The sequence below is a fragment of the Rhinatrema bivittatum genome, chromosome 2 (genome assembly GCF_901001135.1).
Source record: "Rhinatrema bivittatum chromosome 2, aRhiBiv1.1, whole genome shotgun sequence".
Classification (NCBI taxonomy): Eukaryota; Metazoa; Chordata; class Amphibia; order Gymnophiona; family Rhinatrematidae; genus Rhinatrema; species Rhinatrema bivittatum.
Window position 1 is genome coordinate 726417733 of NC_042616.1, and position 17962 is coordinate 726435694.

Consider the following 17962-nt stretch of genomic DNA (forward strand, 5'->3'; position numbering starts at 1 on the left):
AGCACAAATCAGTGCAATAAAATGTACTGCAATTAATACTTCGATGAACACGTGAAGTAAGTGAACTCGGGGACCAGAGGGAATTACTAAATATCCTTCTGGTCTTGTAAAGTGTTATTAACAGTTGAAGGGTCTAGTCTTGAGCAGTGCTATAATTCTCACCAAAATAATTTACAGGAGTTTTCTCAACATGCTGCAACAGGTTTAGACTTTTGTCTTTATTTTACCATTGGCTTTTCTCATATTCATCGGGCTTCATTTTCTGCAAATTCAGAATTATACCCTGTGCATCTAGAATATTTCAGTTTATATGTGTGCATTTAATATTAGTAGAGCTTGTAAATTATTTATTTCAGTTTTGCATTGTACCAGGAGGTATGTGGCGGTGGGTGTAGGATTATAAACTGCAAATTGAGTGTAATTAGCTTTTCAGTTGATGGTACATGGGAATAACTGTAGGCAGCCTTATTATGTATAATTAGTGCAGTTAATTGGCCACTTGAAAGAAAGCTAGAAAGTTCACTCTGCTTTAATGAAACTGCTCCATCTGTAGTACTGCCAAGGTTGGTACCTGTATGGGGTTTCAACTGTGCGAGTGCACAATGAGGAAGTCTTAGGTCAGTGGATTCCATACTTTGTGCTGCATCCATTCAATAAATTTAAACAAATTCCCATAAACATGCAATGTCAATTGCTTATATTTTTTATGTTAACTCCTTCTGACAGTGGTTCTTAAATTTCTTAACATGGCACCAAGCAGATCTGACTGTTCTGTTTTTCATTTCTTAAGAGTTTTGTGAGCTCTGTTTGAGATTGGAAAGGATAGGTTTCACTGTGTTTTAGAAATAGGGGACCAATGCAGTAGGGAAAGTGTTGTTTTTTTATGCTCTATATTACCATGCAGAGAACACTTGTAGGTAATTAGAAATAGGTTGAAATTGGTTGACCTTTAGTCTTCTTTCAAACTAACTGTTTACCAATGCTGCTTTGTCTTGAGATTTGTTTGCAATTCTTTTGCTATGCAATTTGGACACCTGTTTTCGGCAGCTTTGGTGCTTGTTTTCTCTAGCTGAAAATCTAGACATCAAGCACTAAATTATTACCCTCTCCTTGTCCTTCTAACCATTTTCTTTGTTGGTCATCCATGAAACATTTTTCTCATGGTGTGCTGGAGATTCAGCCACAGTCTGCCTACTATTTTTATCACATTTCTTGTACTGGTTGAATGTTCTATGCAAAAAATTACTTTTGAATACTGGTACTAGAAGTTATTCAGGGGAGGCTTTTTTTAGGACATAAAATTTCCCTGACAATTTGCAGTATCCAAGGTTAAATGCTTGGGTAGAATTTTTAGTACAGATATTTTGCGAATATGTTTTTAGTTGTAAGTCCTCTTAGATAGACACCACATGGTGCAATGTCCAGTTCCATTAAGGCCACATCTAGTGGCCTTAAAGAATATGTCTGTGGCTGTAACATGTTAGTCACTGATGGCCTCAACATCTTCTATAATTGCATGGGACCTGATGATGGCTCTGTCAATTGCTATGACTGTGGGCAGATGTCACCTAGATCTCAGCAGAATAAGGCGTGGAAGATGGAGGAGCTCCTCAGTTTGGTTAAGAGATGAAGCCATTCCTTCTCTGTCTCCCTCTATGCCAAGTCAAGCAAAGACTCCTCTTGTAGAGCTCCCTTGCTTATGGTGACAGATTCCTGATCTGCCATAGCTGTAGACCTGGGGTCAAGCAATGCATGGAAGCACTGGGTGCAGGAGTAGCATGCTCCAGGGTCCATCAAGTCCAGCATTCTGTTTCCAACAGTGGCCAATTCAGGTTACAAGTACCTGGCAAGTACCCAAATATTAAATAGATCCTAGGCTACTAATACTGGTAATAAGCAGTAGCTATTCCCTAAGTCATCTTGTTTAATAGCAGTTTATGGACTTCTCCTTCAGGAGCTTCTCCAAACCTTTTTCAAACCCAGTTATACTAACTTCCTTAAACACATCCTCTGGCAATGAATTTCAGAGCTAAATTGTATATTGAGTGAAAGAATTTTCTCCATTTTGTTTTAAATGGGCTACTTGCTAACTTCATAGAGTGCCCACTAGTCCTTGTATTACCTGAAAGAGTAAATAACTGATTCACACTTACCCATTCAAGTCCTTTCATGATTTTATAGACCTCATTCATATCTCCCCTTATCCGTCTTTTCTCCAAACTGAACGGCCCTAATCTCTCTAGCCTTTCCTCATAGGGGAGAGCTGTTCCATCTCCATTATCATTTTGGTCGCCCTTATCTGTACCCTCTGCTCTGCAACTATATCTTTTTTGAGATGCGGCGAGCAGAATTGAACACAGTACACAAGGTGCGGTCTCACAATAGAGCGATACAGAGGCATTATAACATTCTCTGTTTTATTTACCATTCCCTTCCTAATAATTCCTAACATTATGTTCTCTTTTTTGACTGTCGCAGCACACAGCCAACAATTTCAATGTGTCGTCCATTATGACACCCAGAACTTTTTCATGGGTAGTAACTCCTAATAAGAAACCTAATGTCGTGTAACTATAGCATGGGTTATTTTTCCCTATATGCATCATCTTCTACTTGTACACTTTCATTTTCATCTGCCATTTAGATGTCAGATCTTCCAGTCTCACAAGATCCTCCTGCAATTTATCACAACCGACCTGTGATTTAACTACTCTGAATAATTGTCATCTGCAAATTTGATCACCTCGTCATTTATTACCTCACTTGTCCAGATCATTTATAATTATGTTAAAAAGCAGTGTCGCAAGTGTAGAGATCCCTGAGACACTCCATTGTTTACCTTTTTCCACTGAGAAAACTATCCATTTAATCCTACTCTCTGTTTCATGTTTTTCTCCAAGGACAAGCAGGATGGTAGTCCTCACACATGGGTAACATCATCCAATGGAGCCCAGCACGGAAAACTTTTGTCAAAGTTTCTAGAAACTTTGACAGGCACACTGAGCATGCCCAATATGCCGCTAACCACGTGTCCATGCAGGGTCCCTCTTCAATCTCTTCTATTCCGCGAAGCTGTTGCCTCTTGGACGCAGAGCTCGCGCTCATTTTTGGCAGTCTTTCAAAAATGTTTCCTTCCACGCATTGCCTAGGGTCCCTTGCTAATTCTTCGGTTCCCTTTCAGCAATCTAGTAAGTCCCTCTCGTTTTCACGGTTGACCGCTGACAGCCTCCTTCCCTGGTGTCCACTGACCATCGACCGCGCATTGCACACTTTTCTCCATGGCATCAATCGGCTTCCATCGATGCCCTTAGTGCTCCTCGGACTATGTCCATCACAATCCCCCATGAGGTCTGAGTCCTCTGCCTGGGGACATCCTATGATGTCCGTGGTTGCGACCTCTGTGCCCAGAATACCCCAAAGCATCATCAGGCTCGTCTTGATAAGATTGAAAAAGTCTTCGGGTCCAAGCAGTCAGATCTGTTTTAGCCTCAGGGACCTCCACCTCGCCCAGAAAGGAGGTCCTGATCTTGACTCCATCAGGATCACCCCCTCATATGCTCCCCGATCTCAGTGCAGGGGAGCATATGGTCTGGTTCCTCACTGTTGCCATCAGTTCCGGGCAAAGACCACGGTGACCATCAAGAAAGGTCGAGGAAACACAGTCATTGATCATCCTCATAGTCAAAACCAGACCGTGAACAGGCATTGATCTCTGTGCCTCCCACGGAACTGTCGATGGAGGAGGAAGCGATTCCCTCTAACCCCGCTGATGCCTCTAGGCGGCTTCCACCAACATCATTGGAAGGCTTGGTGCCCTTCGATCCAGGGCACATCCTGATTCTGCCTGCTCCTCCTTAAGCCATTTTATCCTCAGCTGCCTTTGAGGAGTAGCTGGAGAGGCGCATGCAGTCAGTGGTCAGCCGGGCCCTGCAGGGCTTCGAGCCTCCGGTACCGCCACAAGAGCCTGCGCCATTACTGGAATGGCTCGACATACTGCTCGGTATCCTGCCAACACAGCCAGCTCCGGTGTCCCATACTGGTGAGGAGGAGGAAGGGCCAGCGGGCTCGATGGCGGCTCAGAGACGCATGGGGTTATCTCACCTCCCAGGGCCCTCGGGATTGGTTCTACTGATGCATTCAGTGCCCCTATCCCGCTGACACTGTTGGATCTGACGGCATTCCTGCAACCCCGAGGGCCGTCAATGCCTCAAGCTCCTTGCTCAGTGTCCTCGAGACCTACGGTGCATCTGCCACTGGGCCTTCAACCCCCGCATCCCTGGAGGGTCGTAGTGAAGGGGAAACCTCTTATGACCCCCTAGGTGGGGGAGATGTCTGTATCCTCCGATGATTTTGAGGTACTCCCTTCTGAGCCCTCTCCACTGGAGGAACAACGAAAATCTCCCCTCGAGGATCTTTCCTTTGCGGGTTTCATCAAGGCCATGGCAGAATCTGTGCCTTTCCAGCTTTTAACAGAGCAGGACACCAGGCACAAGATGCTCAAAATTCTACAATTCATGGATTCCCCGAAAGAGGTAGTGGCGGTGCAAGTCCATGACATTTTCAAGGAGCTGGTAAACCCGCCTTTGGGAACACCCCATATCTGTGCCACCAGTTAACCGGAAGACGGACTCAGTCTACCTAGTCCCACCGACCACAGGATTCGACCACTGTCAACTCCCCCACCAATCCGTGGTGGTTGAATCAGCCCATAAGAAGGCTAAAAGAGTCCACACCCATGCATCATCCCCTCCCCCCCCCCCCCCCCCCCCCCCAGGGCGTGAGCATAGAACTCTCGATGCCCTTGGGCGTTGAGTGTTTCAGGGCACCACGCTGACCGCCCGCATAGCTTGCTACCAGCTATACATGGGACAATATTCCACGAACGAGTGGAAAGAGGCCCCTGAATTTAGTGAGCACCTGCCACAGCAATTCCAGGAGGGTTTCCAGACCATTGTCCAGCAGGGCCTGGAGTGTGATAAGCAGGAGGTTCGCTCTGCTTCTTATGTTTCTGAGACAGCCATGAGAACTGCTGCTGCAGGTCTAGGATCTCGGCGGACGGCATGGCTGAGGGCCTCAGACCTGCGCCCTGAGATTAAAGACTACCTGGCTGACTTGCTGTGTACAGGGGAGAATCTGTTTGGAGACAGAATCAAGGAGGCAGTGCGCAACTGAAGCACTACAGGAGACCCTTCAGCAGTTGTCAGCTTGTACCTCTGACACCCAGCTGCCCAAGAAGCCCTCACGGCAATACGCAAAGAGGCCTTTTTATCGACCTTGGAAATATTTCCCGCCTGCACCACCATCCAGGGTGAGACCGAGGCAACCTCGACCACCCTGGGCAACTACAGTCTCGCCGCAGAACCCCGCCATGGGGTTTTGACTGGCAGCCAGGGAGCATGAGCCAACCTCCTCAGCACGACACCTTTTGGGGGTCGGTTCCAGCTGTGTTCGCAAATCGTGGCCCATGTCTGACTTTTGTGTCCTATCCATTATGCGTCAGGTTTACTGGTTGCTTTTCCAGCAACTTCCACCCCGCTCACCTCTGTGTCCCGGGTGGAGAGCAGCAGGGGACTTACAAATACTTTGAGTTAAGTTCTCCGCCCTTGTTCTGGCTCAAGCAGTCAAATCCGTCCCGCCAAGCCAACAGGACGAGGGGTTCTACTCCAGATATTTTCTAATCCCCAAGAAGATGGGTGGCCTCCATCCCATTCTGGACCTGAGGGCCTTAAACCGTTTCTTGATGAAGGAAAAGTTCAAAATGGTTTCTCTGGGCACCCTGATTCCCCTTATCAAGGCGAGAGATTGGCTCTGCTCCCTTGATCTCAAAGACGCATATGCCTATATCCCGATCTATCAGGCAGATCGACAGTACCTGTGATTCCTGGTTGATGGGAACCACTATCAGTATCACATTCTGCCTTTTGGCCTGGCATCCACACCCCATGTCTTCACCAAATGTCTTGGGTTGTCTGAGCCCATCTTCGAAGGCGGGGGATTCACGTCTTTCCCTACATCAATGATTGGCTTATCGAGGGCAACTCCCGATAAGAGGCTCAGAATGCCATGCATCTCACAATCAAGACTTTGGAGACCCTGGGATTCCTGATCAACTATCCCAAATCCTATCTCCAACTGTCATTGCAACTGGACTTCATTGGGGAACGATTGGACACTGTCCAAGCGAAAGCTTTTCTGCCCCGGAACAGGGCGGAGACCCTCGTGGCTCTTGCTCGGGAGGTCTCCAGTTGCCCCCATATCTTGGCTCACCAATTCCTCCGCTTCCTGGGCCACATGGCAGCGACAGTGCATGTCAACCCATTTGCTCGGTTTCACATGAGTGGGTCACATTGGACGTGCTCTCAATGGTGTCAAGAAAGAAGTGCCTAGTCATCACTAGCGATGTAGAAATCAGTGGCGACATCATCATACCAGACCTTGCCGCCATCGGCACAGAAATCTGCAAAGCAGCCATTGTTGCTGACAGTGACCCTGGCTCTAGTGAGCCCAATACGAATTCTTCACCGGTGCCCTCCTTGTTTTTGGCACCTTTATCACTGTCTCGCCTCCTGTTTCTTGATTCCAGACACTCCGGGGCTCTGTCAGCATCGCCTGTCCAGAGCACCCAGCCCAGGTCACTTCCACTGCATTTGGAAACCTCAGACCCCATCTGTTCCATTGTGCCCTTGATCTCTATGCATTCCCTAACACAGGTTACCAAGGAGAAGGATTCTATCTGGGGTCCGGTGCATGCACTTTCCTGGTGATGGACCCTATTCTGGTCTCCAAAGAAGATACCTTTTCTCCAACTCTGGCCCAGAGAACACCTCAATGAACAGGTGAAAACTTTATTTGCCTCTTTGGTAAGCAATGACAAAGAGGACACCCTTCTGCCTGTCCTGTCCAGGATGATGGGTTTGTTCCCTCAAGAAGGCATTCCTCCTCCACCTCCGTCAGTCAGGCCATCTCTCTTAGTGGAGGAGTCCAGCCAGCACTTGGAGGATGAAGTGCAGGGCACAGCCAACTGGGACCTTCCTCAGGAATGTTCCCCTTCAAGACAACTGAGGTCTCCTCCTTGATCCGCTGACTTCTTCATCAGAGTCATGGTTTAAATTCTTCAAACATTCGATTCAGAGAAGCCTTCAGACTACTTCAGTATTGGAAACTCCTTCCGACCAGCAGTGATCCTGGTTCATCAGATTCTGTGGGACCTGCAAAGGAGAATGAGGGAGAATCCAGCCTCCTGCCTTCTCAGTAGCCAGGAAGATGGATCTCAAATACAGATTGCAGTAAGCTCCTTGTTTCGGCATAGTCCAACTGCAGTCTGTGGTGGTAGAATCCACTTTGAAACAGGCTAAGAAGACTAGAATATTTTCCAACATACCACTGGGAAAAAATCCCTGGTAACGGGATAGCTTTGAGAAGAAAGTCTTTCAGAGTTTGATACTAAACATCCTCATTGCAGCCAACCAACTTTATATGGTGCAGTATTTATATGACTACATCGATAAGCTGGAGTTCCTGTCGCACTCCATAATGGTAACTCCGGAGATGAAGGCATTACTTCATTGGTGGCTGAACCCATTGCTATTAGAAAAGAGGTGTCCTCTTTGAGCATTACCATATCAAGTGACACTAGTTATGGATGCCTCCACCAGAAGGTGGGCAGCTCATACACATTCCTCTTGAACTCAGGGAATATGGTCAGCAATGGAATCTCTGTTTCAGGTCATCCTCAGAGTTTTGAGATATCTAGCATGCCTTGAGAGTGTTCACTCACTTGTTTCAGGGAAAGAGAATTCTGATCCAAACCGACAGTCAAGTAGCAATGTTTTAATAAATTAGCAAGGGGCAGACAGGATCCTGGACCCTCTATCAAGAGTCTCAAAGAATTTTGAAATGTGCCCTTAATCACAGAGCCTTTTTTCAGGCAACCTAACTTCCTGGGGTCTCCAACACAGTGGCAAATCACCTCAGTGGAGTATTCTGACCACACAAGTAACCTCTGGATCAAACAGTTGTTCAACCTGTGGGGTTGACTGTCAGTTAATTTGTTTGCATCAGAAAGCAACTGGAAAGTCAGACTTGCTCCATGCTTCAAAGCAAATTCAGATCCACTACAGATGCTTTTCTGATGAGGTGTATGCTTTTCAGTTACTTCTGCTGGTGGCATGGATCATTCAGAATGTGCTCAAGGATTAGGTATGACTCATTCTCATCACCCTAGCATGGCCCAGATAGTTGAAGTCCTCTTATCTCATCAAGTTGTCAGTCTGCCCTCTGATCCTTTTGGAAACTGATCCAGCCGCTGCTAACTTAGGAGGCGGGTTGTCTTTCATCCAAACCTCCCTTCCTTCAACCTGATGCTTGGATATTGAGCATTTATTGTGTCTTCTCTGTCACTTTCCACGGAGGTTGAGAATATAATGATTATAGCTAGGAAGCTGTTTACTAGGAGGGTGTAAGGTTTTAAATGGAATCATTTCTTGACCTGGTGTCTCTGGACCCGTTTGCCTGTAGTCCCAAGGATCTCCTTCAATACCTATTTTCCCCTCTCCTTATTGGGTCTAAGTATATCTTCTGTGAAAGTACATCTTAGGTTATCATTGCTGACCACTGCAAGTGGATGGAAACTGATCTCCCTTCATCCCCGGTATCAAAATTCAAAGCCACCTGTACCATGAGATCTTACTGTTGTGTTAATACAACTGATGAAGCCTCCCTAGAATTCGCTGGAGTCGGCTTAGTTGAATTTTTTCACATGGAAGGTGGTGTTGGTAGTTTCTATCACTTCAGCTAGAAGAGTCAGTGAACTGCAGACATTAGTTTCATGCTCTCTGCACTTTCAATTTTTTCACAATGGGGTGGTGCTCCATACCCACCCTAAGTTTCTACCTAAAGTGATTTCTGCATTTCACTTAAATCAAGCTATTGTTTTGCCCATATTCTTCCAAGTCAATATGGCCACAAAGGGGAGAAAGCCCTCCATTTGCTGGACTATAAGTGGGTCTTAGCCTATTACTTGAGGAAAACTTGGCCTTATCATCGGACTTCTCAGCTGTATCCAACAATCCTAACAGACTGGGTGTGGCTGTTGCCAAACATATTTTGTCCAACTGGCTAGTAGACTGTATGCATTGTTATGCATTGGCTGATCTTCAGATCACAGACTTAGTAAAGGCTCATCCAGTAAGAGTTAACTCCATTGAGGACATCTGCAAGGTTGCATCATGGTTGTCAGTTCACACATTTATGTCCTATTACTGTCTGGACAACCTATCAAGAAGTGACAGTAATTTGGGGCAAGCATGGGGGAAACCAGGTTATTAATATGTAGTTAAATGCTCTGCTTCACACCTTCAGCTTGGGACTTCCCATGTTATAACTAATTCAGCACTACTTATCAATGGAGAAAGCAAGTATACTTACGGTAAATGGGATTTTCTCTAGACAGCAGGATGAATTAGCCATGCTTAATACCCACCTGCCTGCCTGCCTCCCTGGAGAATCTACCTAAAGCTAAGCTCTTCATTAGACCGAAGGGCTCAGGATGCAGCATGCGCATGGAAGTTCCCACACATGCTCACTAGTAAAACTTTACTGAGCTAGAGAGATGGGTTCATTCACTGCCATCAGATAACATCACCCACCTGTCATCTAATTCATCCTAGTGGTTAAGGAGAACTCTGTTTACAGTAAGCAAACTCATTTCATTTTGTATTGAATTGGTTTAAACACGTTTAACCCTCAGTATAAAAACACGTTATTCTGTAGTCTAGAAGCGATTTGCAAGAACCATCTAATATTTTCTTTTCCTTTTATTTAGTTAACAATTATAAACTCTGAATTGAGCATTTCTTGGCATTCCATTCCCTAGTTGAAGGAATTGAGCTCCTGAATATTTATTTACAGGAAATGCCTGACCTGTAAGGCATTTTTCTGCAATGAAGTATGCTTTCATAAACCAAAGCAAATGAAAAAGATAAAAGGAAAGCTCAAGCTTGACCATTAATGGAAGCTGCAACTGTGTTTTTTTTCTATCTAGAAATGTGTTTCTTTAACTGTTAAAATGTTCATAACTTTTCCATTTTGTGAGCTCATAAGTATTGCATTCTCTGGCTAGTGTATTGCATTCTGTCCTTGACCCTGTACCAACAAGGATTATATTTGCCTGTCTAGCTTAAATCGGTCTTTATACTTCTCTCTAAAGAATGTCATATTCTGTGGTTTAAATTCATTTAGGAGAAATCTAGTATGGTTCCTAGTTTCAAAAAGATTTTTGCTGTTGTAGCAGATTGGAACAAACCTTTTCAGAGGGTGTCCTTTGCTGTCAGTTGCAGCACATCTGGAGATCAGTTTCATGTTAACTATTGTGAGGTTTAAACAATGAGCATGAAATTGGTTTTACAGTGTACTTATGTAATTAGAAACCCTTTTCACTTTTCTTCCTTTTACCTACTTAAACATGCACACAGTTTTGTACAAGTGTATTATACGTGAAGTCTCAGCTGCTTTTTTGATCCAGTTTGTACAGGCCTAAATGGCACATAAGGAACATGTCTATGGAAACTTGCTTAGAGATTTGTTTGAAAATTTTCTATGATTTCTTTTGTGCATAAAATGGAACAATTATGAGCCAGTTTGTTGTTGTAATGCACAGTTGTTTTTCTTCAGCTTGCACCACGAGAGAAAGCAGCACTAAACTATAGCCAGAAGTTAAAGGAGAAGTTTCAACACCACCCTCAGATCAAGCGCATAGCTCGTCACCGTCACCTACCGAGAGCCATCTATAGCCAGGCCAAGGAGCAACGCATCATGAAGGAAGCTCGTCGCAGGAAGTACGTTTTCATTTGTATCTTGGTAACAGTGGTTTATACCAGTCTTTTTTATTTTATTTTATTTTTTAAAGAATAGATTTAATCTTCTTAATTTGGCCAGGGTCTAAACAGTTTTTTGTATCCCAATTTGTAATCAGTTGACGGAGCATTAACCACCCTACATTGTATGCATTCTTTATCTCAGCTAAAAGATGACCATTCTTAAGTTATGACCGCAACTTTACACTTGATCTTTGCCAAAAAGAGTCTGAGAAGTGAGAGTTTGCACTACAGGCTGAATCAGCACTGTAATGATGTTTCACAGTGCTAGTTAGTTAAGTAGTCTGAGTACCTTGTGCTGTCATCTGTGCTTCACAATTAGGATAATCTCTTAATTTGTACAATAGCGCCATTGAAGATCAGGTGTATTATTGTGTTGGTTGACATAGTCTCTGGAAAGATATGACTGATTGCTACCTCTTGCTCTCTCTCTAACCTTGTAGTAGCCTTGATAGAAACTTCAGGACAGCAAAGATAATGTACTTTGTCTTACAGACACACTGAAAATGAAGGGATATTCTCAGTCATGTTCGATGCTTGTAGACAGAAAATAAACCTTAAGAGCAATAGAAACATTTTTATATGCTTTGATTTGAACTTTAGGAAAAGAAGAATCCATCATTCTGTTTATCTAGTTTGTCCTTTAATCATGTGGAACGTTTCCCCTCAATATGGTGGATATGGATGAGCCAAAAAAGCATTTTGTAACTGTTCCTTCAATTTTAGTTAATACGAGTCTTTATAAAAATTACCATGTATAACTGTGTATGTATCAGTTAGTTTACAAAAGTTGAAGATGAAAGCAGAACATTATGATCAGTGTAGTGAAATATGGTCTCAGCTTGTAATATGCTGTTAAGAAAACTGCTGAAAGATTATATCTTTAGCTATGTATTTGTAAGAAAATGAGTAATTAATATAGCAACTGTGAAGTGACGTTTGTTCATCATATTCAACTTTCTTTTACATGCTATGAATCACCATCATTGGTCAGGTCACTATACTCATTTATATATTTATAACGGTAGGGTAGAGATTCTTCTGAGCCTAATTAGGTTCTTAGTATAAAGAAATATGTCTGTTTTACTCTTGAAAACTCCCTTTGCAGTTACTTCAAATCTGGTGTTATTTCAGAGCATTGTCACTTGTGTGAAAATGATCTATGTACATACACACGTGCAATTATATGTTTTTAAATCTTATTAAATAAATATAGTCATAATCTCTGTATCAGTAGCTCCTGGCTCTGCATTCATAGAAATATAGAAACATGATGGAAGAAAAAGACCATATGGCCTATTCAGTTTTACAATCTCTGTCACTCCTTCAGAGATCCTCTTTGTTTAACCCATACTTTCTTGAATTCAGATACTGTCCTTAATTCCACCACCTCCATGGAGAGACTGTTCCATGCATCCAATACACGCTCTATAAAGAAATATTTCCTTAGATTATTATCTCTTAGATTACCCCCTTTCACCCTCATCTCATGACAACTCATTCTAGAGCCTCCTTTCCTTACAAAGAGGCATGCCTCCTGTGCATAGAAACCTTGCAGATATTTACATGTCTCTATTATATGTCTCCTATCCTGCCTTTCCTCTGTGGTACACATGTTTAAATCTTAGGTCCATCCCCATGTAGTTTAGAACAAAGACCACTGATCATTTTAGTAGACACTCACTGGACCAACTCCAAACAGTTCATATCCTTTTGACGGTGCGGTCTTCAGAACTGTACACAGTATTCCAAATCAGATCTCACCAAGGACTTATATAGGAGCAATATCACCTCCTATTTTCTTCTGACCATTCTTCCCTATGCACCCAAACATCTTAATGTCTTTTGCCATTAACTTATCCTCCTGTTTGACCACCTTAAGATCACCCCTAGAACCAACTCTTGTTTTGTGTTCAGAAGAATTTTACCACCTATACTGTACCTCTCCTTTGTGTTTTGCAGCCTGAATGCAAACTTCTCATTTTTAGCATTAAATCTTAGCTGCATGACCCTAGACCATTCCTCCAGCTTCTCTAGATCCCTTCTCATGTCTTCTACATTTTCTTGGCTGTCTTCCCTGTTGCAGGTTTTGGTATCACTTATAAAAAAAAATCACTCTTCCCCACAGTATTGCTCATGAAAATGTTGAAAAGAACTGGTGCAAGGACTGATCCCTGCAGCATACACTAGTAACACCCCTCTCCTCAAAATGAACTCCATTTACCACAACTCTTTGCTGCCTCCTACTCAACCAGCTTCTAATCCAGTCAGTCACTTTATGGCAATACCAAGGGTACTCAGTTTATAAGTCGCCAATGCGGAACCATGTCAAAGGCCTTGCTGAAATCCAAGTACACCACATCTACTACTCTCCCTGATCCAACTCTCTAGTCACCTAATCAAAGAAATTGATCAGATTTGTCTGACAAGACCTACATCTGGTAAAACCATGCTACCTCAGATTGTGCAATCCTTTGGATTCCAGAAACTGCACTATCCTCTGCTTTAGCTGCAATTTTGTTAATTTACTCACCACAAAGATCAGTCTAACCAGCCTGTAGTTCCCAGCCTCCTCTTTACTTCCGCTTTTATGAATAGAAACCACATCTACCTGTCTCCAGTCTTCAGAACTACTCCAGATTCTAAAGAAGGATTGAAAAAATCAGCCAGTGGAACTACCAGAACTTCTTTAAGTTCCTTTAATACCCTTGGATGTATTCCATCCAATCCTATCGCTTTATCTACTTTAAGTTTGGTTAATGTCTCACAAACACATTTTTCAGAAAATTGATTTAGATTCCTCTCTCTTTGTGTTCATTTTATGTGGTCCTGCTCCTGGCCCTTCCACAATGAACACCAAATAGAAAAATTTGTTAAGCATTTCTGCTTTTTCCTCATTGGCCTCTACATATTCCTCCCCTTCATCTCTGAGTCTCACAATGCCACTTTTGCAGTTCCTCCTATCTTTAACAGATCTTAAAACAAAAAAATGACCTTCCCATTTTACCATATTTGCTATTTATTCTTCCATTTACATCTTTACATTCCTGACTACTTTCCCAGATTCTCTTAGCTTTTCCAGGTATTGGCACCTGTCTTCCTCTTTCTACAATCTCTTGTAGTTTATGAATCTCCTTTTAGTTTATGAATCTCCTTGTAGTTTATGAATCTCCTTTACCTTTTCTGCTGCTTCTTTAGAAAACCACAGAGGCCTCCTTTTACTCTTTCCTTTATTTACTTGCCTAATAAAAAGGTTATTTGCCTTTATAATATCTCCTTTTAGTTTAGCCAACTGCTCTTCTACTTCCCCTAGATTTTCCTATTCATCTAATGACTCCTTGAGGTACTCCCTCATTTTAAAAAAGTTAGTTTTCCTGAAATTAGAACGCTTGCCTTTGAATAAACCTTCATCTCCTGAACTCTAATACTGAGCACACCATCCGGTGATCACTGGATCCCAGATGATCGCCCACCTCAACATCAGAAATACTGTTCCCATTAGTAAGCACCAGGACTAGTATTACCCCCTTTCCAGTGGGTTCCATTACCAGCTGAGGGAACAGTTCTCCCTGCAGAGAATCTGTCATGCTTCAAAAATCATATCAGTGCTAACTCTTTGAGACATTTGCCAACTGATTTAATTTTCTTAAAGTCTACTCTTGGTATCCCACCAAAATATGTCCCTTGCCAACCTTAAATAAACATGAAATATAAGAATAATGACCTTCCAAACATTGCCCATCCTCACTGTGCGTAAAAGTATGCACACTGTGTAACAGTACACATACTTCCAAGTGCTGAGAAAAGGGGTAATCTTTGGGGCAGGGGAAGTTCAGAGGAGTGAATGTATGACATAAATGCTTTTTTTCCTCTAACTTTGTTAAATATATTTCATATGTACATCTGTAAATAAAGCACAATTAATAAATGTGATTATGAAATCTTAATAGATTATGATACCTTTTCTTGATCTAAACTAAGATGTAGACATGAGATTTCAGTGTTAGAAGCAATGTCCAAAACTCTCTTACTACAATACATTTTTTATTAGACCAACAACATAAAAAAGATCATAACATAGTAAGACCTAGATTTATCAGTTTGCTATAAATTTTGCAAGAATAACACCCGAGATAAAAAAATATATATATATATATATTTGGGACATGGTTAGGGTAATTTTCCTGAGAGAGAGAGAGAGACACGCTGTATAAGGCTCTCATATAAGTTAACTATTTATACCACTGTAAGATGGGCAACTAGTAACTTGGAGTGAGGTTTTGGTGGTATGCTAGCTTTTGGGGGGCACTTTTACATGCACAGTCAGAGATATGAACAGCATAGTTACCATCAGTGAAGATTTTATGTGATTTGGAGTGATGAATGGTATAAAAAGATGAGATTTGTACAGTGTACTTTCAACCTAGCTTGTTAGCAGCTAGGTAGAGAATGCATCAAGCTAGGTTTATACCTTTCATCACTCCAAATCACATAAAATCTTTACTGAGGTTAACTGTGCTGTTCATACCTCTGACTGTGCATGTAAAACTGCCCGCCAAAACCTGGCACACCACCAAAACCTCACCCCGAGTGCAGTGGTATAAAAAATAGTCTATTATATGTGCCTCCCCAGGGGCTCTCCCTTCTCACCTCTACCCTCTCCCTGCCTGAAGCAGGATTTATCACAAAACCCGTTTCAGCAGTAACACATAGCTATCGCAGGCATAAAGCCAGGAAAAAAGGTGTGGTTATTTCCGGCATTAAAACCTGCGATAGCGTGCATTACGGTATCGTACGCAATGCTAAGCACCCCTCGTTTTAATTTTCTCCTCCCTAACTCCTCCCAGTTGGGAAAAATTTTAAAATTTGCATATGCATCTTGCAATGCGTTATTTATCATGTGCGTTAGGGCTTTAACACCCGCGATAATGCCCTAACATGATTTGATAAATGACCCTCTGAGATTCCAGATTCTTAAGGACCAATACATCTACTAGAACTCTGCATTATAAATCTAAAGATTAAACAAAAATAAAAAATATAGTTATTTATAAAAGTTCAGAAAGTCAATTGATATACAAATTGCCCATCAAGTAAATGTTAATCTGGGTGTAAAATTGGAGACAGCATTTAAACCATGAAATCTCAGGTTTTGGCTATTATGCAGTCGGCATTTGGCCAACTTCATAAAATTCTATCAGTTACATCTTTTCTGTCCCCCCCCCCCCCCCCCCCCCCCAATGATTTAGCAACAGTGGTCTAGCCTCTGGTAGTTTCGAGATTGAACTACTGTATTGTGACTCTTTTGGGGATACTACAGAAATTATTAAAACTAGCTGTCTAGATCAAACAAGATTGAAGGTACTTCATGAATATATTGCAGATTTATCTCCTAGGTTCTCATATCCTATAATAACAGTTGATTTCAGTTTACATGTGTATAATTGGCTCTATTTGCTAGCCCAGGGATTTATTTTACCAATGTTGCTTAGTAATTGATATCAATTGGCGGATATACCTCCCAAGCAAGGAAATTATCTACTGGATCTGGTGATTGGTTCGGCTGCTGTCAGAGATTATATGAATTAAGGGTATTCAGTTTGCAGATTTTTTCCTTGTTCAGCTTATTGCATTGTGGCTTTTTCCTTGGTCACATGCGACCATTTCAGGAAAGGAAGCCCTATGGATACATGAATTAAAACAAATAGCAGCATAAATGCTGACCTTTTTATGAGCATTTGGGTGAGAAGATTTTATTGATGTTCCAGAGATGCCTGTTGATTTATTAATGCATTGCTGGCAACAGGAAGTGAATTAATTACTGGATGACATTGTGTCATGGAAACCCATGTTGAGACTATCCCCTATTTCTGTCCCATTGTTCTCTGAAGATTTGAGAGAACAGAAGCAGGCTGTTAGACATCTGGAAGGCAGTGGGTTAAATCCCAGGCTTAGAGTTGTAAGAAGAGATGGTGGACAATGGCTAATAGGCATTAAAAGCAAAAGAGAAATTTAGCACTGCTACTATTGAGACAGCAGAGAGCAACTTGCAGAAGTTGTGTTTTGTAAATAGGCTGCTGGGCAAGATAGTAATATGAGCTGGATGCAAGGTTGTGAGGATTTGGGGGGGGGGGGGGGGGTTCTGGAAAGGTGCACAATCTGCAGGCTAATCTAGAAAGCAAGTGAGAAATGTATTTGGCACTGGCCTGTATGTACAGCATTAAAGGTCTCCCACATGCAGCTTTTAGAGGGATTTTAGGCCTAATCTTTGGTTGAGTTAAAGAATATTTGGAATGGAGTTAAAGCAACTTTTTATTTGTTAGATGCCTGCCCCATTAGGATAATTAAAAAAGCTGTCACAAAACATTCTGAAAGTCTTACTAAGATTGATGAATGGTTCCCTGGCTGAGGGTCTTGTTCCTGCCTGTCTGCGGCATACAGTTATAACTCTGATCTTGAAAAGCCTGACTTGGATCCTGATGTATGTGCAAGTTATCAGCCCTTGGCCAGTAATCCTTTTCTGGCTAAAGTAATGAAAAAAGCAGTAACTACCCAATTGACCAACAGCACAGTCTGAATTAAGGGGTTCCAAAGGTATTCTTTTGTCATACAGCCATCAGGGAGCTTAGCCAGGTGGAGAGATGCTAAGAGATGGGGGAAGTAGACTTTCATGTATGTGGATAGTTGAGGATAAGCCTGCTGGAAGAGGGGTGATGGAAAGAGAGACAGAGAGGAGCAGTGTAAGCAAGGGACAAGAGAGTGTTGTGTAGGGTGGTTGTGGGGCAGGGGTGAAATTGTGATGCACTATATGCCTGAAGAATTAAAAAAAAAAGGGGTTGGGCAGAGGATATTGTGCTGGATAGTGAGGCAGAAAAGGGAGAGAGAGGGAAATGAGAGCAGAAGGTGAGTAGAGGTCAAGGGAGAAGGGGAAGTTGCTGAGCACAGAGTACAGGATGAAACAAGATTGGAGGATATGGGTGCTGGGGTAGGGCATTTGAGACACAGAGGCCTGGGGCAAGGGGTTGGTAGGCAGGAGGAGAGTGGCGTGCATGTTGCGTATATGTTGCTAGACAGTATTGAGGGGATAC

General features: G+C 42.6%; 1 protein-coding gene across 1 annotated transcript in view; it reads left to right on the forward strand.

Annotated features, from left to right (window-relative positions):
* The window catches only part of DCAF13 (DDB1 and CUL4 associated factor 13), a 207943-nt gene that overhangs the window by 186087 nt on the left and 3894 nt on the right, over window positions 1-17962 (forward strand). Inside the window, exon 10 of the mRNA XM_029591856.1 lies at window positions 10672-10835. Within this exon, the coding sequence (XP_029447716.1) occupies window positions 10672-10835 (164 nt within the window). The remainder of the gene's footprint in view (window positions 1-10671; window positions 10836-17962) is intronic.